At 43.6% G+C, this 26800-nt stretch overlaps 1 protein-coding gene across 2 annotated transcripts in view; it reads left to right on the forward strand.

Moving 5' to 3' along the window:
- The window catches only part of frmd4a (FERM domain containing 4A), a 359939-nt gene that overhangs the window by 179606 nt on the left and 153533 nt on the right, over window positions 1–26800 (forward strand). For both annotated transcript variants that reach the window (XM_059987419.1, XM_059987418.1), the window contains exon 4: window positions 9977–10069. In XM_059987419.1, the coding sequence (XP_059843402.1) occupies window positions 9977–10069 (93 nt within the window). The remainder of the gene's footprint in view (window positions 1–9976; window positions 10070–26800) is intronic.

The following is a 26800-nucleotide window of genomic DNA, read 5'->3' on the forward strand; positions in this document are numbered from 1 at the left end:
AAACACAAGAAATGTAAATATAAAAGCGATCCTGTAGAGCACAATGTAAAAGTAACTATTGAGTGTGGCCACATATGCAAAAGATTAGCTTGTGTATATGGACTGATTGCTGACTGATGGTGTAGTGGCATCCACACTGATTTTGAGGAGAGTGGTCCCAGGTTCGAATCCGGCCGGTTCCTTGCATGCTTTCCATCCGTGCTGGGTTGAGTGTCGAGCGAGCAAATCGGCCTCGTAAAAAACAGACAAAAACGTTAAAGAAACGGCAAGGTTGCCACCCAGTGCACCACCAGGCACGGAGAGGAATAGCAACAATATTGACTGATTGTGTGTCCATAAATTTCACAAGGATGATTCCAGGAATGAAAGGGTTATCATATGAGGAACGTTTGATGGCTCTGGGTCTGTACTCACTGGAATTCAGAAGGCTGAGAGGGGAGCTCATTGAAACCTTTTGAATGTTGAAGACCTAGACAGAGTAGATGTGGAAGTGATGGTTCCCATGGTGGTGGAGTCTAGGACAAGAGGGCACAGCCTCAGGATAGAGGGGCGCCCTTTCAAGACAGAGATGCGGAGAAATTTATTTAGCTAAAGGGTGCTGAATTTGTGAAATTTGTTGCCACATGCAGCTGTGGAGGCCAGGACGTTGGGTGTATTTAAAGCAAATTTTGATATGTTCTTGATTGGACGTGGCATCAAGGGTTATGGGGAGAAGGCCGGGAACTGGGTTTGGGGAGGAGAAAAAAAAGGGTCAGCCATGATTGAATGGCAGAGCAGACTCGATAGGCCAGATGGCCTAATTCTGCTCCTATGCCTTATGGTTTTATGGTCTAAAAGTGCTGGAATATATGAACATAGGTGACTCTGACAGGAAATGATAAAGTGGCTGATTTGGATGCAGTGGTAGTGGGTGGAGGTGTTGATCAGCCTTACTGCTTGTGGAAAGTAACTGTTTCTGAGTTTCATTGTCAAAGCATGGATGCTACATAGCCTCCTCCCTGTTGGGAATGGGACAAACAGTCCAGGAGCAGGGTGGGTGGGATTCTTCATGATGTTACTGGCCCTGTTCCAGAACCTTTCTTAATGTATGAAGATGGGTCGGCTGGTGTGACGGGCAGTTTTAATTCCCCGTTGCAGAGTCTCCCTGTCCGCTGCAGTGCAGTTTCCATACCATGTCGCTTGTTAGGATGCTCTCTATACTGCACATCTGCAGAATGACGTGAGTCTGAACATGCATAGACCAGGTCTCTTGATTGTGGAGGATATGTTCTGGGATCATGAGAGGTTGTGTGAGATGTGCAGTCCCAGGGATTTAAGCTGCTCGAATAGGAACTCCTTTCATATCCATGTGCTTATCCAAATGTCTTTTGAATATATTATTTGAGTCTTATACCTGCCTCAACCACTTGTTCTGGCAGCTCAGCTCACATACCCACCACCCTCTGGGTGCTGCCATCATGTCCTTTTTAAATCTTGCTCCCTGTCACCTCAAACCTATGCCCTCGAGGTTTTTAGTTCCCTGGAAAAAGAGTCTGTGCATTTATGATCTTATACACTTTGATAAGGTCACCCCTAAATCTCCTGCACTCCAGGGTATAAAACAGCTTCAGCTTTGTTAAACTGGTATCAATGAGTAGTGGACAGTCTGCATCACAGCCTGGAATGGGAACATCAATGCCCTTGAAGAGAAAATCTGGCAAGAAATGGTGGATATGGTCCAGTACATCACGGTAAAGCCCTCCCCATCATTGAGCACGTCTACATGAAACACTGTCATAGGAAGGCAGCATCCATCATTAGGCTCCCTTCCACCCAGCTCACGCTCTCTTCTCGCTGCTACCTCCAGGTAGAAAGTACAGGAGCATCACAGTTTGTTGTCTTCTGCACTCTGGTTGATCTTTCATTAATCCCGTTATAGTTACTATTCCATAGATTTGCTGAAAATGCCCACAAGAAAATGAATCCCAGGGTTGTATGTGGTGACATATATGTACTTGGATAATAAAATTTACTTTGGATAAAGTCCCAATTAACGTCCTGGAGGGGTGATGAGTTCTCCAGTGTCTCTACTTCCTCACGAGGCTAAAGGAATTCAAAATGTCTCCATCAACCCTTATCAATTTTTGTCGATGGATCTTTGAGAGCATTCTGTCTGGTTGCATCATAGCTTAGGACAGAAACTGCTCTGCCCAAGGCCACAAGAAGCTGCAGAAGGTTGAGGTCACAACTCAGCAGATCATGGAAACCAGCCTGCCCTCCATGGACTCTTGTCTGTACTGCTCGTTACCTCAGTAAAGCAGACAGCATAATCAAAGACCCCACCCACCCTGGACGTTCTCTCTTCTCCCCCCTCCCATCAGTCAAAGTTACAAAAGCACACACAACCAAGCTCAAAGACACTTTTATCAGACTCTTGAACAGACCTCTTAAGTGATAACATGGACTTTAGGCCTCACCTCTTCATGATCTTTCACTTTATAGTTTACCGGCATTGCACTTTTTTGGTAACTTTTACACGATATTCTGTTATTGTTTACCTTGTTCTACCTTAATACTCTTGTGTTTGATCTCTTTGAACAATATACAAGACAAGCTTTTCACTGTATCTTGGTACATGTGACAATAATAAAGCAATTCCATTCCAGCAGTACATGCTTTATTAAAATCCTCCTACACCCTTCAAGTCTTTACAACAACATTTGGCATTGAAACTGTGTTTATAAAGTGAGTGTTTTCAATGTAAACAGCTGCCAGTCAGCGCGAGAGAACAACCAAATGAACCACTGAAACAGCTTTTAGAGAAACAAGCATACATCATTTTAAGTTTTATTGGTTTAAAACATTCAGGGTGAGGTTTCGAACAAAACAGATGATGCATGAAAATTATGTAAATTGCAGTAATGACTTTAAAATTTGCCTTATAATTGCAACATTCGGTACCTCCATTGCAATTTTGTGTTTTTTTTTCATTCATTTATTTTCTTTAGCGATACAGCACAGAGTAGTCCCTTCCAGACCTTTGAGCTGTGCAGCACCAGCAACCCCACAACCCTGGTTAATCCTAACCTAGTTACAGGACAATTAACCTACTAACCGGTAGGGACAAGGGATCATTAAATGATCGAATTCACCCTGAAATTTGCGAAGGAGAAGCTAAAGTCAGATGTGTCAGTATTACAGGGAAGTAAAGGGAGTTACAGAGGCATGAGGGAGGAGTTGACCAGAACTGATTAGAAAATAACACTGGCAGGGATGATGGCAGAACAGCAATGGCTGGAATTTCTGAAAGCAATTAGAAGACACAGGATATATACATCCCAAAGAGCAAGAAGTATTCTAAAGGCAAGATGACACAACTGTGGCTAACAAGAAGTCAAAAGCAACATAAATGACAAAGAGAGGGAATGTAATAGAGCAAAAATTAGTGTGAAGTTAGGAAACCTTTGAAAGCTTTTAAAAACAATCCGAAGGCAACTAAAAAAAATTAAGGAAGTAAAGGTGGAATACAAAAGTAAGCTAGCCAATAATATTAAAGAGGATACCAGAAGTTTCCTCAGATACACAAAGCGTCAAAGAGAGGTGAGAGTGGATATTGGACTGTTGGAAAACAATGCTGGAGAGGCAATAATGGGGGACAAAGAAATAGCAGACAAACTGAATAAGTAGTTTGCATCAGTCTTCACTGTGGAAGTTCCAGGTGTCAGGGGTCATGAAGTGTCTGAAGTTACCATTACTAGAGAGAAGGTTCTTGGGAAACTGAAAGTCTGAAGGTAGATAAGTCACCCTGACCAGATGGTGTACACCTCAGGTTCTGAAAGAGGTGGCTGAAGAGGTTGTGGTGGCATTAGTAATGATCTTTCAGGAAGACCAGTGAGTCTTTCTTCAGTGGTGGGCAAGTTGTCGGAGAAGATCCTGAGCGGCAGGATTTATGAGCATTTGGAGAGACGTATTCTGATTATGGATAGTCAGCATAGCTTCATCAAGGGCAGGTCATGCCTTACGAACCTGACTGAATTCTTTGAGGATGTAACAAAACACATTGATGAAGGTAGAGCAGTGGATGTAGTGTCTCAGTAAAGCATTTTGTAAGGTTCCCCATTTGAGGTTCATTCAGAAAGTTAAGGAGACATGGGATCCAAGCAGACCTTGCTTTGTGGATCCAGAATTGGCTCGCCCACAGAAGGTAAAGGATGGTTGTAGATGGTTGGTATTCTGCATGGAGGTCGGTGACTAGTGGTGTTCTGCAGGGATCTGTTCAGGGACCCCTCCTCTTTGTGATTTTTATAAATGACTTGGAGGAAGAAGTAGAAGGTTGGGTTAACACGAGGAAATCTGCAGATGCTGGAAATTCAAACAACAACACACACAAATTGCTGGTGGAACGCAGCAGGCCAGGCAGCATCTATAAGGAGAAGCACTGTCGACGTTTCGGGCCGAGACCCTTCGTCAGGACTAACTGAAAGGAAAGATAGTAAGAGATTTGTAAGTAGTGGGGGAAGGGGGAAATGTGAAATGATAGGAGAAGACCAGAGGGGGTGGGATGAAGCTAAGAGCTGGAAAGGTGATTGGCGAAAGTGATACTGAGCTGGAGAAGGGAAAGGATCATGGGACGGGAGGCCTCGGGAAAAAGAAAGGGGGGGGGGGAAGCACCAGAGGGAGATGGAGAACAGGCAAACAATTAAATATGTCAGGGATGTGGTAAGAAGGGGAGGAGGGGCATTAATGGAAGTTAGAGAAGTCAATGTTCATGCCATCATGTTGGAGACTACCCAGCCGGTATATAAGGTGTTGTTCCTCCAACCTGACTTTGGATTCATTTTGACAGTAGAGGAGGCCATGGATAGACATATCAGAATGGTAATGGATGTGGAATTAAAATGTGTGGCCACTGGGAGATCCTGCTTTCTCTGGCGGACCGAGCATAGGTGTTCAGCGAAACGGTCTCCCAGTCTGTGTTGGGTCTCACCAATATATAAAAGGCCACACCGGGAGCACCAGATGCAGTATACCACACCAGCTGACTCACAGGTGAAGTGTCGCCTTACCTGGAACTGAAGGGTGGGTTAGTAAGTTTGCTGATGACACAAAAGTTGGGGGTGTTGTGGATAGTCTTGAGGGTTTTCAAAGGTTATAGTGTGACATCTATAGGATGCAGAACTGGGCTGAGAAGTGGCAGATGGAGTTCAACCCAGATAAGTGTGAAGTGGTTCATTTTGGTAGGTCAAATTTGAAGACAGAATATAATATTAATGGTAAGAAGCTTGGCAATGTGGCGGATCAGCAAGACAGTAAAGCTGCTGTGCAGGTTGACAGTTGTTGTTAAGAAGGCGTATGGTGTGTTGACCTTCATCAACCGTGAGATTGAGTTCAAGAGCCATGAGGTAATGTTACAGCTATATAAGACCTTAGTTAGACCCCACTTGGAGTATTGTGTTCAGTCCTAGACACCTCATTACAGGAAGGTTGAGGATACTATAGAGAGAGTGCAGAGGAGATTTACAAGGATGTTGCCTGGATTGGACAGAATGCCTTATGAGAATAGGTTGAGTGAACTTGGCCTTTTCTCCTTGGAACAATGGAGGATGAAAGGTGACCTGATAGAGGTGTATAAGATGATGAGGTTTTGATCATGTGGATAGTCAGAGGCTTTTTCCCAGGGCAGAAATGGCTAACACAAGGGGACGTAGTTTTAAGGTGCTTGGAAATAGATACCGAGGGGACACCAGGAATAAGTTTTTTACATAGTGTGGTGGGTGCGTGGAATGCACTGTCAGTGAAGGTGGTAGAGGCAGATATAATAGGGTCTCTTAAGAGATTCTCAGATAGGTACATGGAACCTAGATAAAGGTTATGTGGTAAGGAAATTCTAGGCAGCTTCTCGAGTAGGTTACATGGTCGGCACAACATTGTGGGCCAGAGGGCCTGTAATGTGCTGTAGATTTCTATGTTTTTTTAAGAATCAATGGATTATGGAATGGTTCGAAAAGATTAGAAAATTGCAAATGTCACTCCCTCTTCAAGAAGTGAGAGAGGCAGAAGAAAGGAAACTAGGCCAGTTAATCTGACCTCAGTGATTGGGAAGATGTTGGAGTCAATAATTAATGATGAGATCTCAGGATACTTGGAGGCACATGATAAAATAGGTGATTGTCAGCATGACTTCCTCAAGGGAAAATCTTGCCTGACAAATCTGTTGGAATTCCTTGAAGAAATAACAATCAGGATAGACAAAGGAGAATCGGTTGATGTTGTGATGTTTGGATTTTCAGAAGGCAACACATGAGGCTGCTTAACAAGCTACAAGCCCAGGAAAGGGTAAAGCAGTGGCTAATTGGCAGGAGGCAAAGAGTGGGAATAAAGTGAGTCTTTCTCTGGTTGGCTGCCAGTGACTAGTGGTATTCCACAGTGGTCTGTGTTGGGACTGATTCTTTTTACGTTAAATGTCAATGATTGGATGATGGAATTGATGGTTTTGTTGCTAAGCTAGCAGACGATATGAAGGTCAGTGGAGGGACAGGTAGTTTCAAGGAAGTAGGCTACAGAAGGACAGACAGATTAGGAGAATGGGCAAAGAAATGTCAGATGGAATACGGTGTCAGGAGGTGTACGGTTATGCACTTTGATAGAAGAAATGAAAAGGTTGACTATTTTCTAGATGGAGAGAAAATACAAAAAACTGAGGAGCAAAGGGGCTTGGGAGTCCTTGTGCAGGATTTCCAAAGGTTAATTTGAAGGCTGAGTCTGTGGTGAGGAAGGCAAATGTGATGTTAGCATTCATTTCAAGAGGATTATAATATAAAAGCAAGGATGTAATGTTTGAGACTTTATAAAGCACTGGTGTGGCCTCACTTGGAGTATCATGAGCAGTTTTGGGCCCTTAAAAAGGATGTACTGAAACTGGAGAGGGTTCAAAGGAAGATCCCAAAAATGATTCCATGGTTGAACGTTTTGTCATATGAAGAATGTGTGATGGCTCTGGGCCTGTATTCACTAGAATTCAGAAGAATAAGGGGTGACTTCTTTGAAACCTATTGAATGGTGAAAGGCCTTGATAGAGTCACTGGTGAACCTCTTCTGCACCCTCTCCAAAGTCTCGACATCCTCCCTATAATAGGGTCAAAATTTTGACCCTGGGGAAAAAATATTTGTTACCTCCTATATCTACACCTCTCATAAATCTTATAAACTATCAGGTCACTTCTCAGCCTGTATCACTCCAAAGAAAACAACTCAGGTTTGTCCAATTGTTCCTTCTAGCTCATACCCTCTAATCTAGGCAGCATCCTGGTAAACCTCTTCTGCACCCTCTTCAAAGCCTTAACATCCGCCAGAGTAATAGGGCACCCAGAACTGCACACAATACTCCAAGGGCACTCTTGACTACACTCTGCATCCACCACTCTACAGAAAATACATCCACTGCGCATCTTCTTTAACCTTTCCCCTTTCACCTCAAGTTATGTCCTCTGGTATGGAAAAAAGACTAACTATTTATTGGAATTGGAATTGGTTTATTGTTGTCCAATGTACAGAGGTACAGTGTAAAAAAACTTACCTTGCTTATTGTTTATGCAGATCAAATCATCACACAGTGCACTGAGGTAGAACAATAGCAGAGTGCAGAATAAAGAGGAACAGTTACAGAGAAAGTGCATTGCAGGCAGACAATAAGGTGCAAGATTGAGACGAGGTAGATTGTGAGGTCAAAAGTCTATCTTATTGAATTAGTGCACTATTTATTAGTCTTATAACAGTGGGGTAGAAACTGTCTTTCAGCCTGATACATGCTCTCATGCTTTCCTTAAACACTACAGATTCAGCCAAAGCAGCACACACAAAATGCTGGAGGAAATCAGCAGGTCAGAGAGCATCTATGTAGGGGAATGAATAGTCGATATTTTGGGCTGAGACCCCACACGAAGACTCGTAATCCTGGATCAGACCCAATGAAAGGTCCCAGCTTGAAACATTGACTGTTTGTTCCCCTCCATTGATGCTGTGTGACCTCCTGAGTTCCTCCTGTATCTTGTATGTGTTGCTCTCGATTTCCAGCTTCTGCAGAATCTCTTGTGTTTAATTCTATACCTAGTTTCTGCTCCCTTCCTTCCCAGTCCCAATGAAGATTCTTGGCCCGAAACACTGTTTATTCCTCTCCATAGATGCTGCCTGACCTGCTGAGTTCCTCCAGCATTTTGTCTGCGTTGCTATTTTAAGTTTTTATCTGTTCTGCCCAATGGAAAAGGGAAGAAGAGAGAATGTCCAATGTGGGTGGGGTCTTTGATTATGCTGGCTGCTTCACTGAGGCAGGGAGAGGCGTAGACAGAGGCTGTGTCTGGTTTCTGTGAGGTGCTGAGTTGTGTCCACAGCTCTCTGCAGATGCTGGAAATGCTGGAAAAATGAAGAGGAAAATATGCCAACGTTTTCAGCCGACACCATTCATCAGGACTGAGTAATTCCTGATGAAGAGTCTCAACCCAAAACAATACCAAAGCAGAATAAAAGTGTACTAGTTACAGAGAAAGTGCAGTTAGAGTAAACAATAAGGTGCAAGATCGTAGCTCGGTAGATTGTGAGGAAAAATCCTCCATAAAACCACCAGGGGGCACTGTGGTGGCGTAATGATTAGTGTAAAGCTTTACAATGCCCAGAACTGGTGTTTCAATTCTCGCCTCTGCCTATAAGGAGTATTTAATGTGACCGCATGGGTTTCCTCTGGGTGCTCCGGTTTATTCCCACCTTCCAAACCAGTATGGGTTAGGATTAGTAAATTGTGGGCATGCTATGTTGGTGCCAGAAGTACGGTGACACCTGCAAGCTGTCCCCAGCGCATCCTCGAACTTTGTTGGCTGTTGATGCCACTGTATATTTCAATGTACATGTGACAAATAAAGCTAATCATTTTTTTAAATTTATTTAATGATCTGGGAATAGTTTCTTCCCCTCCACTAAAAGATTTCTGAACCCCTGAACACTACCTCACTATTCCTTTTTTTGTGTGACTTATTTTTTATAATTATACATTTTTATTTCTTTGCATTATACTGCTGCCACAAAACAACAAACTCCATGATATATAAGTCAGTGACAGTAAACTTGATTCTGCTTCTCATTCTGAGTGTGGCCGTTCTTGAGGTACAAGATCAGGTTTGATTTTACTAAATACTAGAGCAAGCTTGTGGGGTAGAATTTTGATGATTGGTAGTTGTCTCATGTACCCAGATAAAGGGCAAAACTGCTCCTGTGACGTCCATACGGATTGTTCCATACATTAGAGAACTCAGTGGCCACTGGGTGTATGTTTGTGGTCTTCTGCTGCTATAGCCCATCCACCTCAAAGTTCAACATGCTGTGTGCTCAGAGATACTCTCCTGCACACCACTGTTGTAACACATGGTTATTTGAGTTTCTATCAGCCAATCATGTGGCAGCAACTCAACTCATACATAAAAACATGATTCGGTTTTTGTTCAAACCGAACAGCAGATTGCGAAAGAAATGTGACCTAAGTGACTTTGACAATAGTTGTTGATGCCAGACGGGGTGGTTTGAGTATCTCACAAACTACTGATCTCCTGGAATTTTCACACACAAGGCTCTAGAGTTTATAGAGAATGGTGTGAAAAACAAAAAGACATCCAATGAGCAGAAGTTCTGTGGGTAAAAACACCCTGTTCACGAGAGAGGTCAGAGGAGGATGGTCAGACTGGTTCAAGCTAACAGGAACTTGAACTTGAACTGTTGTAAGAACCAAACATTACAACAGTGGTGTGCAGAAGAGCATCTCTGAACATACAACACATTGAACCTTGAAGTGGTTGGGTTACAGCAGCAGAAGACCATGAACATACACTCAGTGGCAACTTCAGTAGGTACAGGAGGTAACTAATAAAATAGTCACTATGTGTATAAGTACTTTGATAATAAACTTGCTTTTGACTTTGACTTACTGTACTAATCCTGTGCTTCTTTCTTCCAGGGCGCATTTCAGCTGGCTGCAGTTAGACCGCAGAGTGTTAGAGCATGATTTCCCTAAAAAATCAGGACCAGTTGTGTTGTATTTCTGCGTGAAGTAAGTTGTCTTTGTATTATTTATCTTTTAAACCAGCCAGTCTGGTCAGCAAAGAGCAACACCGTTCTGTAAACACACATTCACTAGACGTTACCATCTGACACTAGGACTCATTTACTTTCATTCTCAATGTCAGTAAGTTGAGTCATTGTATTTAGATTCTCCGATAACAAAGCTATACTCTCTGGAGCAGCACACAAAAATGCTGGTGGATCTCAGAAGGTCAGGGAACGACTCTGGAGAGGAGATAACAGTCGTTTTCTCAGACCAAGTCCCTTCATCTGGCCTAATCCTGCTCCTATCTTCTCAAGTTCATGTATAGATTAGATGAAATCCTTCATGAATGTTGGAAGCTAATATGTAAAAGTCAGTTCAGCTTTTATTTCAATGTGGAAGTCAGGTTTATTGTCCATGTACAAGTCCATGTGTGCACAGGTGCAGTGGAAAACGTACTTGCAGCAGCACCACCGGCACACAGCGTCAGATCCACTACATTCAGAAGAAAAACACAAAAAAAAACATAAATTATACAAAATTTTTACCAAAAGAGATTGGAACCCAAAGTCTATTTTAGGGCAACATGGTCCTAGTGTTGTCAAACTGTAGAGATTAGTATTTATTTATTATTTAGCGACAAAGCATGGAGTCGGCCTTCAAGCTGCACCAGCCCAGCAAACACAATTAACCCTAATCTAATCAGGGGACAATTACCAATGACCAATTAACCTACCAACCAGTACGTCTTTGGGCTGTGGGAAGGAAACCAGAGCAACCGGGGAAAATCTACGTTGTTGGTATTTATATGTACCACAACAATAGGCTGTTCACTTTACCCCAAGAAGACCCTGCAGTCACTCAGAGGAGTCCTTGCCCTGAACAGCGGGGAAGCAACACACCCTGCTGTATTCTGTTTTGTCATAGTCATAGAGCACAGTAACAGTCCATTTCAGAGGTTTCAAAGGTACATTTAATGTCAGAGAAATGTATACAGCATACATCCTGAAATTCTTCTTCTTCGCAACCATCCATATAAACAGAAGTACCCCAAAGAATGAATAGTTAAATGTTAGAACCCCAAAGCCCCCCCCAGCTCCCCCTTCCCTCCCACACATCAGCAGCAGCAAAGCAACGATCCTCTCCCCACCAGCAAAAAAAAACTTGGCCCACCTCATCCATGTCAACCTCGTTGTCTGCTTAGTCCCTTCTACCTGCAGCTGAACCACATCTCTCCAAGCCCCCTCCTGTCTATATACCTATCCAAACTTCTATTAAATGTTGCAGTTGAGCCCACCTCTGTGGCCACAGAAACACTGTCAAATCCATTCAGAATTGAATTCCGTCTCTGGGTCTTTTTAGCTCCCCTTCTCCCCTTTTCCTATGTATACCCACAAGAAAACAAATCTCGGTTGTGTATGGTGACATACAGAATATGTAATTGATTATAAATGTTGAACTTTAAATATAGTCAGGGGTTTGGCGACCCTTTGTGGTCAGAGATTTTATGGGTCACTATCTCTGGTGAACAGAGTTCTCCCCTTCTCAGTACCCTATTCCGCTTGCTCCCTTTCCTGACATTGTGATCCTTCATTGTGGACGCTGATACAAGAGGTAAAATTCTCTCTGGATACTGAAACAAGGGGTATAATCCTCCATGGACACTGAAACAAAGTTGAGAATTCTCCCTGGACACTGAAACCTTCCTGGACACTGAAACAAGGGGTAAAATCTTTCCTGGACACAAGCAAAAGGTTAAAAATCCTCCTGATACCCAGTATGTCTGGCTCTGTCAGAATTTAGTAAATTTCACTCAGATCTGCTCTCATTGGAACAGAGAACAGTACACCAGGCAGGCCATTCAGCCCACAACATTGTGCTAATCTTGATGCCAATTTATACTAAGTGTCCTTCTCCTATGTAACCCATATCCCCCCCATTCCCTTCACATTCATGTGTCTATTTAAAAGCCTTTAAAACTCCACCAAACTGCCTGATTCCAGTACTACCCCAGTAACCCATTCCAAGTACCTGTCACTCCCTATGTAAAAATCCTCTGCTCCTCACATCAACTTTAAATCCCCCCCCCCCCCCCACTTAGAAGTATGTTCTCTGGTGCTTGACATTTCTACCTTGGAGAACAGATTCCCTCAACCCCATTTATGTTTCTCATCATTTTAAAATCCTCTATCAGGTCACCCCTCAGCCTCCTCGCTCTAAGAAGAACAACCCAAGTCCATCCAATCTTTCCCGATAACTTTCCTCTCCAATCCAGACAGCATCCTGGTGAATCTCTTCTGCATCCTGTCTAAACCCTCTACATGCTTACTTTAATGAGGTGACCAGAGCTCCAGACAATATGCTGTACGGTCAGACTAAAGATTTATTTATACTGCTGCATGTGACTTCATCAACACCCCTACCAATGAAGACAGGCATGCTGCACACATTCTTCAACACCTTATTGTTACGAATTCCCGTAACTGGATCACTTACCAGCAAAGATAGAGAGGTCCGTTGAAGTCTGATGGTACTATTTTTTAAAGTATTTATTGATAAAGGGGCACAAAAATAAGATTAAAGCAAACATACAGATAATATACATCGTCAATACTAAATCTAAAGCGCAGGTATGATCATAACCAATAAAACGTAACTCTATCGTTGTCTAGGGGATAATGTATTGTCCGATGGAAATATAAAAGTCATTAGCTCGTTCAGGCTGCAGCGTTTTGGGTTTAAGAGAGGGAGGCGTTTAAACTTGCCCAAGTCTTTTAAGATGCCAATCCGTTAAGTCAGGGGAGCGAGTTTCCCCGTTGTTAGCTAAAAAGCCGTTTTCCGTGGTTTCAGCCACCAATTCCAGCCACGGAATTGAACGCACGTGGCTTGGTTTCCGATGACCGTCCGCTGTTACGTGGTCACTTAACGTTTCTTCTGGTGCGTCTGAGGGGTTGTTCCTACAGCCCCTCTTTTATTCTGACTCGCAGGGTCATAGGTGTCAATCAGGTTGGGGGTGATGCAATCTCTCCCTCAACCAGCCCACTTTGCCCGAGGGCATTCACGTAGCAGAGCATCTCAATCCACAAATCTGTCTCCAAGAGACAATGGCCTGGTCCCGTAGCTTTACATCGCCAGAGAAACAAGTCAGCCTGCACGTCTCTTTTCCCAACCCAACAAGTGATCTTGCGATTCTCACAAAGGAGGGGGCTACGGACATAACATTATCCACTTGCAAAGCCACTTTAGTGAAATATGGACTCCAAGATCCCTCCGTACCTCAGTGCTATTAATGGGTGTACTGTTAACTGTATGCGTTCTTCTTTCATTTGACCTCCCAAATTACCTCATACTTGCCCAGATTAAGTACCATCTGCCCATAATGTGTAACTTATCTATATATCTCAGTGTATTCTGTGATAATCCTTTACACTGTCCACAATTTCACCAATCTGGTATCATCCATAGACTTGCTAACCTACCCACCTTACAAGCATGTACCAACTGGCTCAAGGATAGCAGGTGACATTTGCAGGCTGCCCCCAGCACATTCTTATGTTGTGTTGGTTGTTAACACAAATTATTCATTTTACTGTATGGTTCCAGAGTAAGTTTGTTATCAAAGTACATATATGTCACCATATGCAACCCTGAAATTCATTTTCTTGTGGACATACTCAATAAATCTATAGAATAATAATCAAAACAGAATCAGTGAAAGCCCCCCCCCCCCAACTAGGGCATTCAACCAGAAGACAACAAACTGCAAAAAGAAGAAACAATAATAAATAAATAAGCAATAAATATTGAGAACATAAGATGAAGAGTCCTTGAAAATGAGTCCATTGGTTGTGGGAACATTTTAGTGATGGGTCAGGTGAAGTTATCCTCTTTGCCTCAGGAGCCTGATGGTTGAGGGGTAATAATTGTTCCTGAACCTGGTGGCGTGAGTCCTTTTTCCTGATGGCATCAGAGAGAAGAGAGCATGTTCTGGGTGGTGGGGGTCCCTGATGTTGCGATGTACATGTGATAACTAAACTTGAATCAGAATCTGAATCTGGTAGCTGAGACAGAAACGTCAGCCTTTATCTGCGAGTGTGTGTCTTCTGCAAGATGCTGCTCAATTAGTAGCTCTGTTAGCCTTTGCCTTTTCTGGAGTGGAATCTGGCCTATTGTTCCACCAGATGTGACATGAAAGAGCTGTAATTTTTGAAACCCTCAGGAGCATCCTTGCACTCACAGTACCAGTGAGGCTTGCATTAATTTTCGTACAAGACATGTCATTTTCTCCAAATAGCTGAATTGAAGAGGCAGGTGCAGGAACCAAAGCTGAAACCTTGAACTGAAATCCACAGTGTGAAACACTCTGTGCTATCAGTGTCGCATTCATCGTCCTCCTCAAACAACAAACTCCGGAAGCTCTCTGACGAGAAGGTTGGAAGCTCTCAGAGGGTTGAAGAACCAATTTTCTCCAAAAGTGAAGCAGATAATTTCTGAAACAGCTTCAAAGTCATAATTAATATAATACCAAACTACATGTGCGTCACCATATACTATCTTGAGATTGATTCATTTGCTTGCAGGCAGATACTGGAAAAAATAAAGAAATACAATAGAATTTATGAATTTTTGTGCAAATAAAAATAAATAATAATACTGAGACTGAGTCCTTGAAAGTGAGTCTGCAGGTTGTGGAATCTGTTCAGAGTTGAGGTGACTGAAGTTATCCATGCCTTGTGCCCGATGACAGCAGCAAGAAGAGAGCTTGGCCTCGGTGGTGGGGGTCCTTGATGATGGATATTGCTTTCTTGTTTCTGTGTTCCATGCAAATATACTCAATGGTGGGAAGGCTTTGCCTGTGATTAACTTCTCCATTCCTGGCATTGATGTCTCCATAAAAGGCCGTGATGGGTTACTCCCTGCCTAGAGTCCAAAGGCACCAGCTTCAGGAACAGCTACTTAACCTTCAACCATTCCGTTATTGAACTAACTGGCACAAACCTCATCACTACCCCAGAACAACAAGACTATGATCACTTTGCACTAAAATTGACTTTTATTTGTTCTAATTGTGTTGTTTTTTTGTAAAAATTGTGTACCATTTGTCTTGCAAATGCTGTTAATCTGATGTTGTGTGCCTGTGATGCTGCTGCAAATAAGTTCTTCATTGCACCTGTGCACACGTGGACTTGTGCCGATGACAGTAAGCTCCACTTTGATCACTTATGAACAACGACATGGAACCACAAATGCCCAAAGGAACAGAGTAGCCAACAGAAAGTGGTGGATACAGCTCAGTCCGTCACAGGCAAAGTGCTCCCCATATTAAGCACATTTGCAAGGAGCACTGCCACAAGAAAGCAGCATCATCGAAGCCTGCTACCAGCCAAGCTGTACTCTCTTCTCACTACTGCCGTCCGGAGGAGATACAGAAACCTTAGGTCCCACACCTCCAGGTTCAGGAACAGTTGTTACCCTACAACCATCAGGCTGTTGAACCTGGAGGAATAACATCATTCACCACTGTTCTGAACTGATTCTATGATCTACAGATTCACTTTCAAGGATTTTTTACAGTTCATTTTCTCAGTATTATTTTCTATTTGCACAGTTTGTCTTCTTTTACACGTAGGTTGTTAGTCTTTGTTTCTGTGTTTTTTGCAGATTCTATTGTATTTCTTTATCTTTTATGTAACGCCTGCAACAAAATGAATCTCGAAGTCATATATGGTAAAGTACACTCAATGGCTACTTTAGAAACATAGAAATATAAAAAATAGGTGCAGGAGTAGGCCATTCGGCCCTTCGAGCCTGCACCGCCATTCAGTATGATCATGGCTGATCATCCAACTCAGAACCCTGTACCTGCTTTCTCTCCATACCCCCTGATCCCTTTAGCCACAAGGGCCATATCTAACTTCCTCTTAAATATAGCCAATGTACCGGCCTCAACTGTTTCCTGTGGCAGAGAATGCCACAGATTCACCACTCTCTGTGTGAAGAAGTTTTTCCTCATCTCGGTCCTAAAAGGCTTCCCCTTTATCCTTAAACTGTGACCCCTCGTTCTGGACTTCCCCAACATCGGAAACAATCTTCCCGCATCTAGCCTGTCCAATCCCTTTAGAATTTTATACGTTTCAATAAGATCCCCCCTCAATCTTCTAAATTCCAGTGAGTATAAGCCTAGTCGATCCAGTCTTTCTTCATATGAAAGTCCTGCCATCCTAGGAATCAATCTGGTGAACCTTCTCTGCACTCCCTGTATGGCAAGAATGTCTTTCCTCCGGTTAGGGGACCAAAACTGCACAAAATGTTCTAGGTGTGGTCTCACCAAGTATACTTTATTAGGTATACTTGTACACTTTTGTGTTAATGCAAATATCTCATCAGCCAACCATGTGACAGCAACTCAGTGCATCAAAGCATGCAGACATGGTCAATAGGTTCAGTTGTCGTTCAGACCAAACATCAGAATGGGGAAGAAATGTGATCTTTGACCATGGAATGATTGTTTGTGCCTGACAGAGTGGTTTGAGCTTCTGAAAAACTGCTCATCTCCTGGGATTTTCATGCATAATACTTTCTGGAGTTTACAGAGAATAGTGCAAAAACAAAAAAATACGCTGTGTGTGGCAATTCAGTGGGAGAAAACGCCTTGTTAGTGAGAGTGGTGAGAGAAGACTGGCCAGACTGGTTCAAGCTGACAGGAAACAGACTGGTTCAAGCTGACAGAGTAACTCAGAAAACCATGTGTTACACCAGTGGTTTACAGAAAAGCATCTCTGAACCTCGAAGTGGATGGGCTACAACTGTAGAAGACCATGAACATACACCTAGTGGCCACTTTATTAGGTACAAGAGGTAACTAATGAAGTGGCCACTGAGGTACATGTCTTTTAATAATAAATTTACTTTGAACATTCAACCTGGAATCCGTGGATTGGGGCCAGACAAAAATGCTGTGTAAGTGTGAGTGTGGGGAGATAAGATGAAAATACTATCTCCCCACCAAACCTCTCCATCTGTCACCTCCTGTCTCTTCTTGGAAGAGTCTGCCATTCCTACATTGTCACCTCAGAATCCACAGAACCAGATTCAAATAAATCAACTTCAGTCCCGAGCGACAGAGTAAGCAGTTCACCAAGACTAATCTTTATAAATGAAGCTTTAAAAAAAAACCAGGAAGAACACACACAAAATGCTGCCTGACCTGCTGAGACTTTTCATCAGGACCTGATGAAGGGTCTCGGCCCAAACAACAGCAGGGGTTTTGATCACCAGGAAAGCCTATGGTCAGCCTGTGACCGTCATTCGGGATCACGTTTGTGGTTCAGATTCAGATCTGTTCGTCCCAACATGCAGTGAAATGCCCCATTTGCGTTAGCAACCAACCCACCCAAGAATGTGGTGATGACAGCCCGTAAGATCGCATAGCAAGCCCACAATGCTCAGTAGAACAACACAGAGCACAACAAAACAGAACATGTCAGGCAACAAAGCTACAACGACAAAACAAGCCACATTGCTGCCCCCCCCCCCCCCACCCACCGACACACATACACAGACCTCTAACCACAGGGCAGGCCGTCTTCATTGGCCTTCAGCCTTGCTGATGGGGCTCATTCACTGGCCAGCAGGGATGAGTAGAGTGGGGGGGGGGGGCTGTTTCCTTGCTGTATGACTCTATGGTTTCACTGAAGGTGAATGAGCAAGTGCAGCAGGCAGTGAAGAAGGCTAATGGAATGTTGGCCTCTATTACAAAGGGAATTGAGTACAAGAGCAAGGAAATCCTCTTGCATTTGTACAGGGCCCTGGTGAGACCACACCTGGAGTATTGTGTACAGTTTTGGTCTCCAGGGTTAAGGAAGGACATCCTGGCTGTAGAGGAAGTGCAGCATAGATTCACAAGGTTAATTCCTGGGATGTCAGGACTGTCTTACGCAGAGAGGTTAGAGAGACTGGGCTTGTACACACTGGAATTATTGAGAGGAATTATTGCAACATATAAGATTATTAAGGGATTGGACAAGATAGAGGCAGGAAATATGTTCCAGATGCTGGGAGAGTCCAGTACCAGAGGGCATGGTTTGAGAATAAGGGGTAGGTCATTTAGGACAGAGTTAAGGAAAAACTTCTCCCAGAAAGTTGTGGGGGTCTGGAATGCACTGCCTCAGAAGGCAGTGGAGGCCAATTTTCTGGATGCTTTCAAGAAGGAGCTAGATAGGTATCTTATGGATAGGGGAATCAAGGGATATGGGGACAAGGCAGGAACCAGGTATTGATAGTAGATGATCAGCCATAGTCTCAAAATGGTGGTGCAGGCTCGCAGGGCCGAATGGTCTACTTCTGCACCTATTGTCTATTGTCTATTGACTCTGTGACACCACCACCAGCAGGTTCCCCTCCACAATGCTGTCCATACTGATTTGGAAAAATATCGATGTACTGAATCCAGATCCCGTATCTCCCTCTCCCAGAGCACTGTGGAAGGACAGAAGAATGAACTGTGGGGTGGGGGGGGGGGGGAATCTCATTTGTACCTATCGAATATTGAAAGGCCTGTATAGAGCGGATGTGGTGAGGATATTTCCAATAGTGGGAGGGAGTGTAGGACCTGAGTTTACATCCATTTAGAACAGTGATGAAGAGGAATTTCTTTAACCAGAGGGAGGTGAATCTGTGGAATTCATTGCCACAGATGGCTATAGAGACCAAATCATTGGGTATACTTAAAGCGGAGGGAGATAGGTTCTTGATTAGACGGGGGCAAAGACAGGATAATGGGATTGGGAGGGATAATAAATCAGGCTTGATGGAATGGCAGAGCAGACTCAATGAGCCAAATGGCCTAATTCTGCTCCTATGTCTTTGGGTTTAGGACCATGCGGGTTCCGAAGGCAGCTCACCATTTCCTTGTCAAGGGCCAGTGAGGGATGTGCAATCAATGTTGGCTTTTCTGGGGACCCACAGATCCTGAAAAGGGAATCATTTTTAAAACAATCATCAGTATTTGAACTCTGCAAGGAATGATAGGGGAGCTGATATTTATTCATAATGTGAGGTCTTCACCATAAATTCTAATGTGCAATTTGCAGGAAATTTATATTTAAGACTGCCTTTAACCTGTGAGCTGCAACTGGTGTGATTTACAGTTTGCAATAATAGAATTGCATCGGGCAGTGCAATTGTAATGTGTCTGTTGCATTCTAATGTCTCATCAATATAAAATTCCATATTGCTGTCATTGCTCCGTCACCCTCAAGGCCTGACTATATAGATACCATCAAATCTTCTCCCAATGGAGGTGATAAAGAATTTTACATTCTGTCTTACTGAAGATACTTTAATTAGATGATCCTTGCTATAAACAATGACCTTCTTAAAGAAGTTTTATTTGGCAGATGTACACTCAGTGGCCACTTTATTCAGTACACTTGCCTGTGACCGCAAATATCTAATCAGCTAGTCACATGGCAGCAACTCAATACATAAAAGCATGCAGGCATGGTCAAGAGGTTCAGTTGCTGTTCAGGCCAAACATCAGAATGGGGAAGAAATGATATCTAGGTGACTTTGACCATGGAATGATTGCTGGTGCCATTTGAGTAAATCAGTAACTGCCAGTCTCCTGGGATTTTCAGACACAACAGTCTCTGGAGTTTACAAAGAATGGTCTGAGAAACGAGAAAAAAAACATCCAGTAAGCGACAGTTCTGTGGGTGAAAATTTCTTGTTAATAAGAGAGGTTAGAGGAGAATGGCCAGACTGGTTCAAGCTAACAAGAAGGTTAACAGTAACTCAAATAACCATGGATTACAACAGTGATGGCAGAAGAGCATCTCTGAACACACAACACATCGAACCTTGAAGTGGATGATCTACAACAGCAGAAGATCACAAATACATGCTCGGTGAGCACTTTATTAGGTACAGGAAGTATACTGATTTTACATTGAATTTATAAATGTTAGTGCGAAAGATTAGCGGTAATCACAAACGATTCTGTTGAAGCTGGAAATCTAGAGTAACACAAACACAGACACAAAGTACTGGAGGAACTCAGCAGGTCAGGAACTGATGGGAATGAACGGTTGTCATTTCAGGCCGAGACCCTTTTTTGGGATATGTTTCATTAGTGATAGTGGCCCTGTTCGGACAAACCAATTACACAAGGCCTCTGTTGACCAAATCAGACCAAGCTTGGGATAGTCTCAATGAGCTTAATGGTCCTCCCTTAATATATAAAAGTATATCACCGAAGACACTCACAAATTTCTACAGGTGTACAGTGGGGAGCATTCTAACTGGTTGGACCTTTGTCTGGTATGGAGGGTCCACTGCACAGGATCAGAAAGTTGTAAACTCAGTCAGCTCCATTATGGGCACTTTCCTCCCCAGCATCCAGGACATCTTCAAAAAGGTGGCATCCATCACCCAGGACGTGCCCTATTCACTTTGCTGCCATCAGGGAGGAGGTCAGTGTTTCGGGCTGAGCCCCTTCACCAGGACTCATGATGCATCTCCACAGCTGCTGCCCAAACTTTTGAGGCCCTCCAGCATTACGTGTGTGTTAACTCTGTTATATTTTGCAACGTTTTTAGTAATGGGGTTGAAATGGACATTTATGGGTGGTTTTGCATCTCAGAACAGAGTGTATGGAAATCCTCTGACAAATAAAATTGAGTTTGTCATGTTTGCACAGGTTCAGTGAAAAACTTACTTGCAGCATCACAGGCACAGAGCATCAGAGAATCAGCATTCATCATGAAAAACTTAAACATGAATTGCACAAGTTTTATACAAGAAAGAACACAATTAGCTTTTCAGTTTAAAGTGATCAAAGTGGTCATGGTCTTGCTAAACTCTTGTGATTTGGGTTGTGCTGGTTGGTTCAAGAACTGAATGGTTAATGGGAAATAGCTGTGACATGGGGCATGGCTTCTGTGCCTCCGGCCCAGTGGGAACTGCAGAAGATGATATGGCCTGGATGGAGGAGATCTTTGATCGATCTCTCTCACACACACACACACACACATACGTACCTTTCTCTCACGCTTATTCTCTACCTCCTACCCCCCCATACACTCACATGCATGTCCACAGACACACATCCTCACACTGGTGTGTGTGTGTGCCTCTCTCTCTCTCTCCCTCTCCCCTCTCCCCCCCCCCCTTTCCCCTCTCCCTCTCTCTCCCCCCTCTCTTGAATTTCCTCAATTTGCAACTTTTCGCACTTCCTGTCTCTCTGTAGATAGTCACCCTGTAAATTATCACAGGCCAGAAGCAGTGTTCAGATTAATGCCAATGCATATTTAAACATCAAGGTGTAGGTGGATTTTCCACAACATTTTGTATAATTCTCTGACATGTGGTAACTGTTTATTGTCCATTGCTCCCTCTATGGACACAGGTCTCTGTCAAGTCACTCTTCTAGCAACCCTATCAGCTAATGCCTCCTCCCTTCTTCACACTCTGATGAATTGTTCATTCTGTGGGCCCTGGAATAATAGATGAGGATGATGAAATAGATAAATACGTCCTTGTCTAATAAGGACTGGAGTGCATTTAACACTATAAAAGGGGCAGAAATTGTCCAAAAAATGAGCAAATTATAGCCAACATCTTTATTTGTTTGTTCGTTTAGAGATACAGCATGGAACAGCCCAACGAGTGATACTGGCCAGCAACCCACCTATTTAACCCTAGCCTAATCACAGGACGATTTCTTTTACTTCTTGGGCCCTTAGCTCACAGTGGAGCCTAGGCTGTCGATGACCTCCATCATCCAAAGCTGATGGTGTGGTTGGAATTCATCAGTGCTTCTGCAATCCATTGAGGGTTTGACATTGAGAGGCCACAGGACTATTTACAATGGCCAATTAACCTTTTCAGCAGTACATCTTTGGACTATGGGAGACAACCCACATACACACAGGAAGGAATGTACAAACTCCTTAAAGGCAGTGCTGGAATTGAACTCTGAACACCGGAATGGCCTGAGCTGTAATAGTGTGGTGCTAGCTGCTATGCTAATGCGGCACTCATCTTCCAGTTAACGAGCTGAGAGGGTTGATTTCGGTTCGGTTCAGATCCTGCAACCTGCCATAGGGGCACTTCCTTATGTCTTGAGCTGGTGAGGCTTGGCGATGCCCATCTCTCTCCAGGCAAGACCACATCCGATGTTCTCCAACTTGGTGGCTCCCCCTGGTGTTGAATACATAGCCACTTGTAGTTCTTCAAGGAACTCATCCGCCCTGGCCGGTGACTTCATTGAAGAGATCCTTCACTCAGTGGTGTCATATTAACAGCACCCCCTCACGTCACTTAGCCCGCCAGCTGAAGCAGTGCCACCTGGGGGCAGACATGAGAGATTGAGGAGATGGATGAGAACCCGTCCACCCTCAAGGTGTTTTGCTCTGGGTGAAATCATCAACCCCTTTCCGAAGTTTAATTAGAGTTTGGCGAAGAATGGCAGTGAGGAGGGGAAGTCTGCTGCAGTTCTGTGTTGTCAGGAAGTAGATAGTGATTCATGGAGATACAGGAGAGATAATGGTACCACTGTAGCTGATATATCTCACAGTATATGTCTTCATATTCAGCTTTGTACTTGCCAAATGCTTGATTAACCACTAGAAGAACACATCTTCCTAAATTCCTTTTGACTTTACCTTGATAAATCATCGTGGCAGGAATGATTGCATTTCATCTTTTCAACAGGGCTTCAGCTGACTACCTGTCTGTAAAGGAGAACTGAGCAGTGTGATGGGGAAGTAATTCAATTAGATTTCAGTGCACACGCGGTCTATATTATCATGACATCTGCCTGAGTCACTGAAGCCAACAAAGAGGCTTGAGAGTCCCTCTCAAACACTGACAGAGTTACAAATGTAAAAGTCTCCTGAACTTTTGAGGAATTGAAGCAACGTACACTGCTCGTGTCTGAGAAGGAGGAATATTCCCCATATATAATTTAATGTAGTTATCAAGTCATGCAGAAGAAAGAGAAGATCAACTTCATTTGTCAGATGTGCATGGAAACAGTGAAATATGTCATTTGCATTAATGACCAGGACATTACAAGGATGTGCTGGGGGCAGCCTGCAAGTGGCACCAGCATACCACACCCACAACTTACTGACCCGAACCCATATGTCTTCAGAATGTGGAGAAAACCGCAGCGCCCGGTGGAAACCCACATGAGGAGAACATACGATCTCCTTACGGACGGCATCAGGAATTGAACCTAGGTCACTGGCGCTGTAATAACATTAGACCAACCAACACACTACAGTGCTGCCTCTGGGAAGAGATAGAATTGGCCATTTTTTTGTCCATGTTCTCATTCTCTAACTGCTCCCACTCACTCGCTGACCAGATGACATTGAGCTTACTCCTTTGGTTTTTCTTTGCATTTTTTTTGAGGAATGTCTGTAGGGTTAGTATTTTGCTCTGGGTGTTGGATGTGGGAATCCTGGGAATCTTCCAGTCTCCCAGATGGCCACATCTGCGCCAGATGCACCGAGATGCAGCTCCTGAAAGACCGTGTTAGGGGATCTAGAGCTGCGGCTCGATGACCTACAGCTTATTAGGGAGAGTGAACAGGAGATAGAGAGGGAGTTAGTCACCCCAAGACTACAGGAGTTAGATAAGTGGGTGATGGTCAGGGGAGCAAGGGAAAGAGCTCAGATAGTAGAGAGCACCCCTGTGGCCATTCCCTTCAGTAATCGTTACCTCTGTTGGATGCTGTTTGTGAGGGGGGTGGTGACCTGACGGAGGACGACCACAGAGATTGGGTCTCTGGCACTAATCCTGCTTCCGTGGTGCAGAAGGGAAAGAGGAAGATGAGGAATGCAGTAGTCATAAGGGATTCCCTAGTGAGGGGAACAGACAGGAGGTTCTGTCAGCCTGAAAGAGTCACCCACGTGGTGAGTTGCCTCCCAGGTGCCAGGGTTCGGGATGCCTTGGATCGGGTGCAGAGTATTCTGAAGGGAGAAGACTTGGTACACGTTGGTACCAATGACATAGGTAGAAAAAGGGAGGAGGTCCTAAAGAGAGAATTCAGGGAGTTAAGTAGGAAACTGAAAAGCAAGACTCCTAGGGTTGTAATCTCAGGATTGCTGCCTGTGCCATGTGCTAGCGAGCGCAAGAATAGCACGATCAGGCGTATTAATGTGTGGCTGAGACACTGGTGTAGGGGGCAGGGCTTCAGATTCCTGGATCAATGGGGCCTCTTCTGGAGGAGATACGACCTGTATAAAAAGGATGGGTTACACCTGAATCCAAAGGGGTCCAATATCCTAGTGGGCACATTTAATAGAGCTGTTGGGGAGGGTTTAAACTAATTCACCGGGGGGTGGGAACCGAAGTGATAGGGTTGAGGAAAGGGAACACAAATAAATCAAAGATAGCGTGCAAGAGAAATTAAAGAATAGGCAGGAGATGAGGCTTAATCACAGCCAGTGGCATGAGTTACAGGGCAGCAGAGGTGTGGTGCAGTTAAAACAGAAAGCAATAAATACTGGACTGAAAGTGTTATATTTGAATGCACGCAGCATAAGGAATAAAATGGACAATCTTGAAATTCAGCTACAGATGAGCAAATATGACTTTGTGGCCATCTCTGAAATTTGGCTAAAGGATGGCTGCCATTGGGAGCTAAACATCCATGGATATACGATGATTGGAAAGATAGGGTAGTAGGCAGATGGGGTAGTGTGGCTCTGTGTATAATAAATAATATTAAATCATTAGAAAGAGATGACATAGGATTGGAAAGTCTCTGTGGGTTGAGTTAAGAAATGGGAAGAGTAAAAGGATCCTAATGGCAGTTGTATACAGGCCTCCAAACAGCAGTCAGGATGTGGATTACAAATTACAGCAGGAGATAGAAAAGGAATGTCAGAAAGGCAGTGTCATGATAATCGTTGGGGATTTTAACATGAAAGTGGACTGGGAAAACCAGACCAGTACTGGACTTCAAAAGAGAGAATTTGTAGAATGTCTAAGGGATGGCTGGCTTTTTTAGAGCAGCTTGATATTGAGCCCACTAGGGGATCCAGAGGTGATAAGAGAGCTGAAGGTTAAGGAACCCTAAGAGAGCAGTGATCATAATATGATTGAGTTCACATTGAAATCTGAGAGGGAAAAAATAAAATCCAATGTGTTGGTATTTCAGTGGAATAAAGGAAATTACAATGGCATGAGAGGGGAACTGGCCGAAGTTGAGTGGAAAGGGACATTTGCAGGAAGGACAGCAGAGCAGCAATGGCTGGGGTTGCTGCGAGAAATGAGGGAAGTGCAAGACAGATATATTCCAAATAAGTAGAAATTTTCAAAGGGAAGAGGGATACTACTGTGGCAGACAAGTGAAGAAAAAGCAAAAGAGAGGTCACACAAGGAAGCCAGAGCTAGTGGGAAGATAGAGGATTGGGGAGCTTTAAAAAAAAATTTGCAGAAGGAAACTAAGAAGGTCATTAGGAAGGAAAAGTTGAATTATGAGAGGAAGCTGGCAACTAATATCAAAGAAGATACTAAAAGCTTTTTTAATTATATAAAGGGTAAAAGAGAATTGAAGCTAAATAGAGGACCAATACAAAATGACGTTGGAGATATTGTAATGAGAGATGCAGAGATGACAGAGGAACTGAATGCGTATTTTGCATCAGTCTTCACAGTGGAAGACATTTGCAGTATACCAGACATTCAAGAGTGTTAAGGAAGTGAAGTTTGTGGAGTGAAAATTATGACTGAGAAGGTGCTTAATGGTCTGAGAGTGGATAAATCTCCTGGACCTGATGGAATGTACCCTCGGGTTCTGAAGGAAGTAGCTAGAGAGATTGCGGAGGCATTAATGATCTTTCAAGAATCGATGTATTCTGGCATTGTACCAGAAGACTGAAAAATTGCAAATGTTACTTCGCTATTTAAGAAGGGTGGGAGGCAGCAGAAAGGAAACTGTAGACCTGTTAGCCTGACATCAGTGGCTGGGAAGTTGTTGGAATCGATCGTTAGGGATGAGATTATGGAGTACCTGGAGGCACATGACAAGATAGGCCAAAGCCTGGATGGTTTCCTGAAAGGAAAGTCCTGCCTGACAAAACATACAGTGAAATGCATCATTTGCCTCGACAACCAATACACTCCGAATATGCACTGGGGCCCCCTGCAAACGCCACCATGCTCCTGGCGCCAACATAATATGTCCACAACTTACTAACCCTAATCCGTACATTTGGACCGTGGGAGGAAACCGGAGTATCTGGAGGAAACCCAGGCAGTCACAGGGAGAACGTACAAACTCCTCACAGACAGTAGCAGGAATCGAACCCTGAACAAAGCATTACGCTACCATGCTGCCCCATGTTCACTCTGGATTTATCAGAGACATTCCTTCTCCCCAACCCGCCTTCAACGTATCGAGTTTCTTTTCTCACCTGCTTGGTTCTGATGAGGGGTCTTTGACTCGAAATGTTGACTCTTTCTCTTCCCACAGATGCTGTTTGAATGAGTGTTTGCACCATTTCACTGTTTTTATTTTGGACTTACAGCAATTCCTTTTGTTTTTCTCTCCTGATACCCTGGGTATAACCAGTGATAATGTCTCTCCTTTCGTCCTGTAAACTCGAAATGGTGTAAAACTTCTGATCAAGCCATCCCATGAACTTCCAAATTCCTGGATCTTATTGACTGATGAGAGGTTCTTGAACCAACTGGCCAAACCCTAATCGCTACTGTTTAGCA

Source organism: Hypanus sabinus, chromosome 13 (assembly GCF_030144855.1).
Source record: "Hypanus sabinus isolate sHypSab1 chromosome 13, sHypSab1.hap1, whole genome shotgun sequence".
NCBI lineage: Eukaryota > Metazoa > Chordata > Chondrichthyes > Myliobatiformes > Dasyatidae > Hypanus > Hypanus sabinus.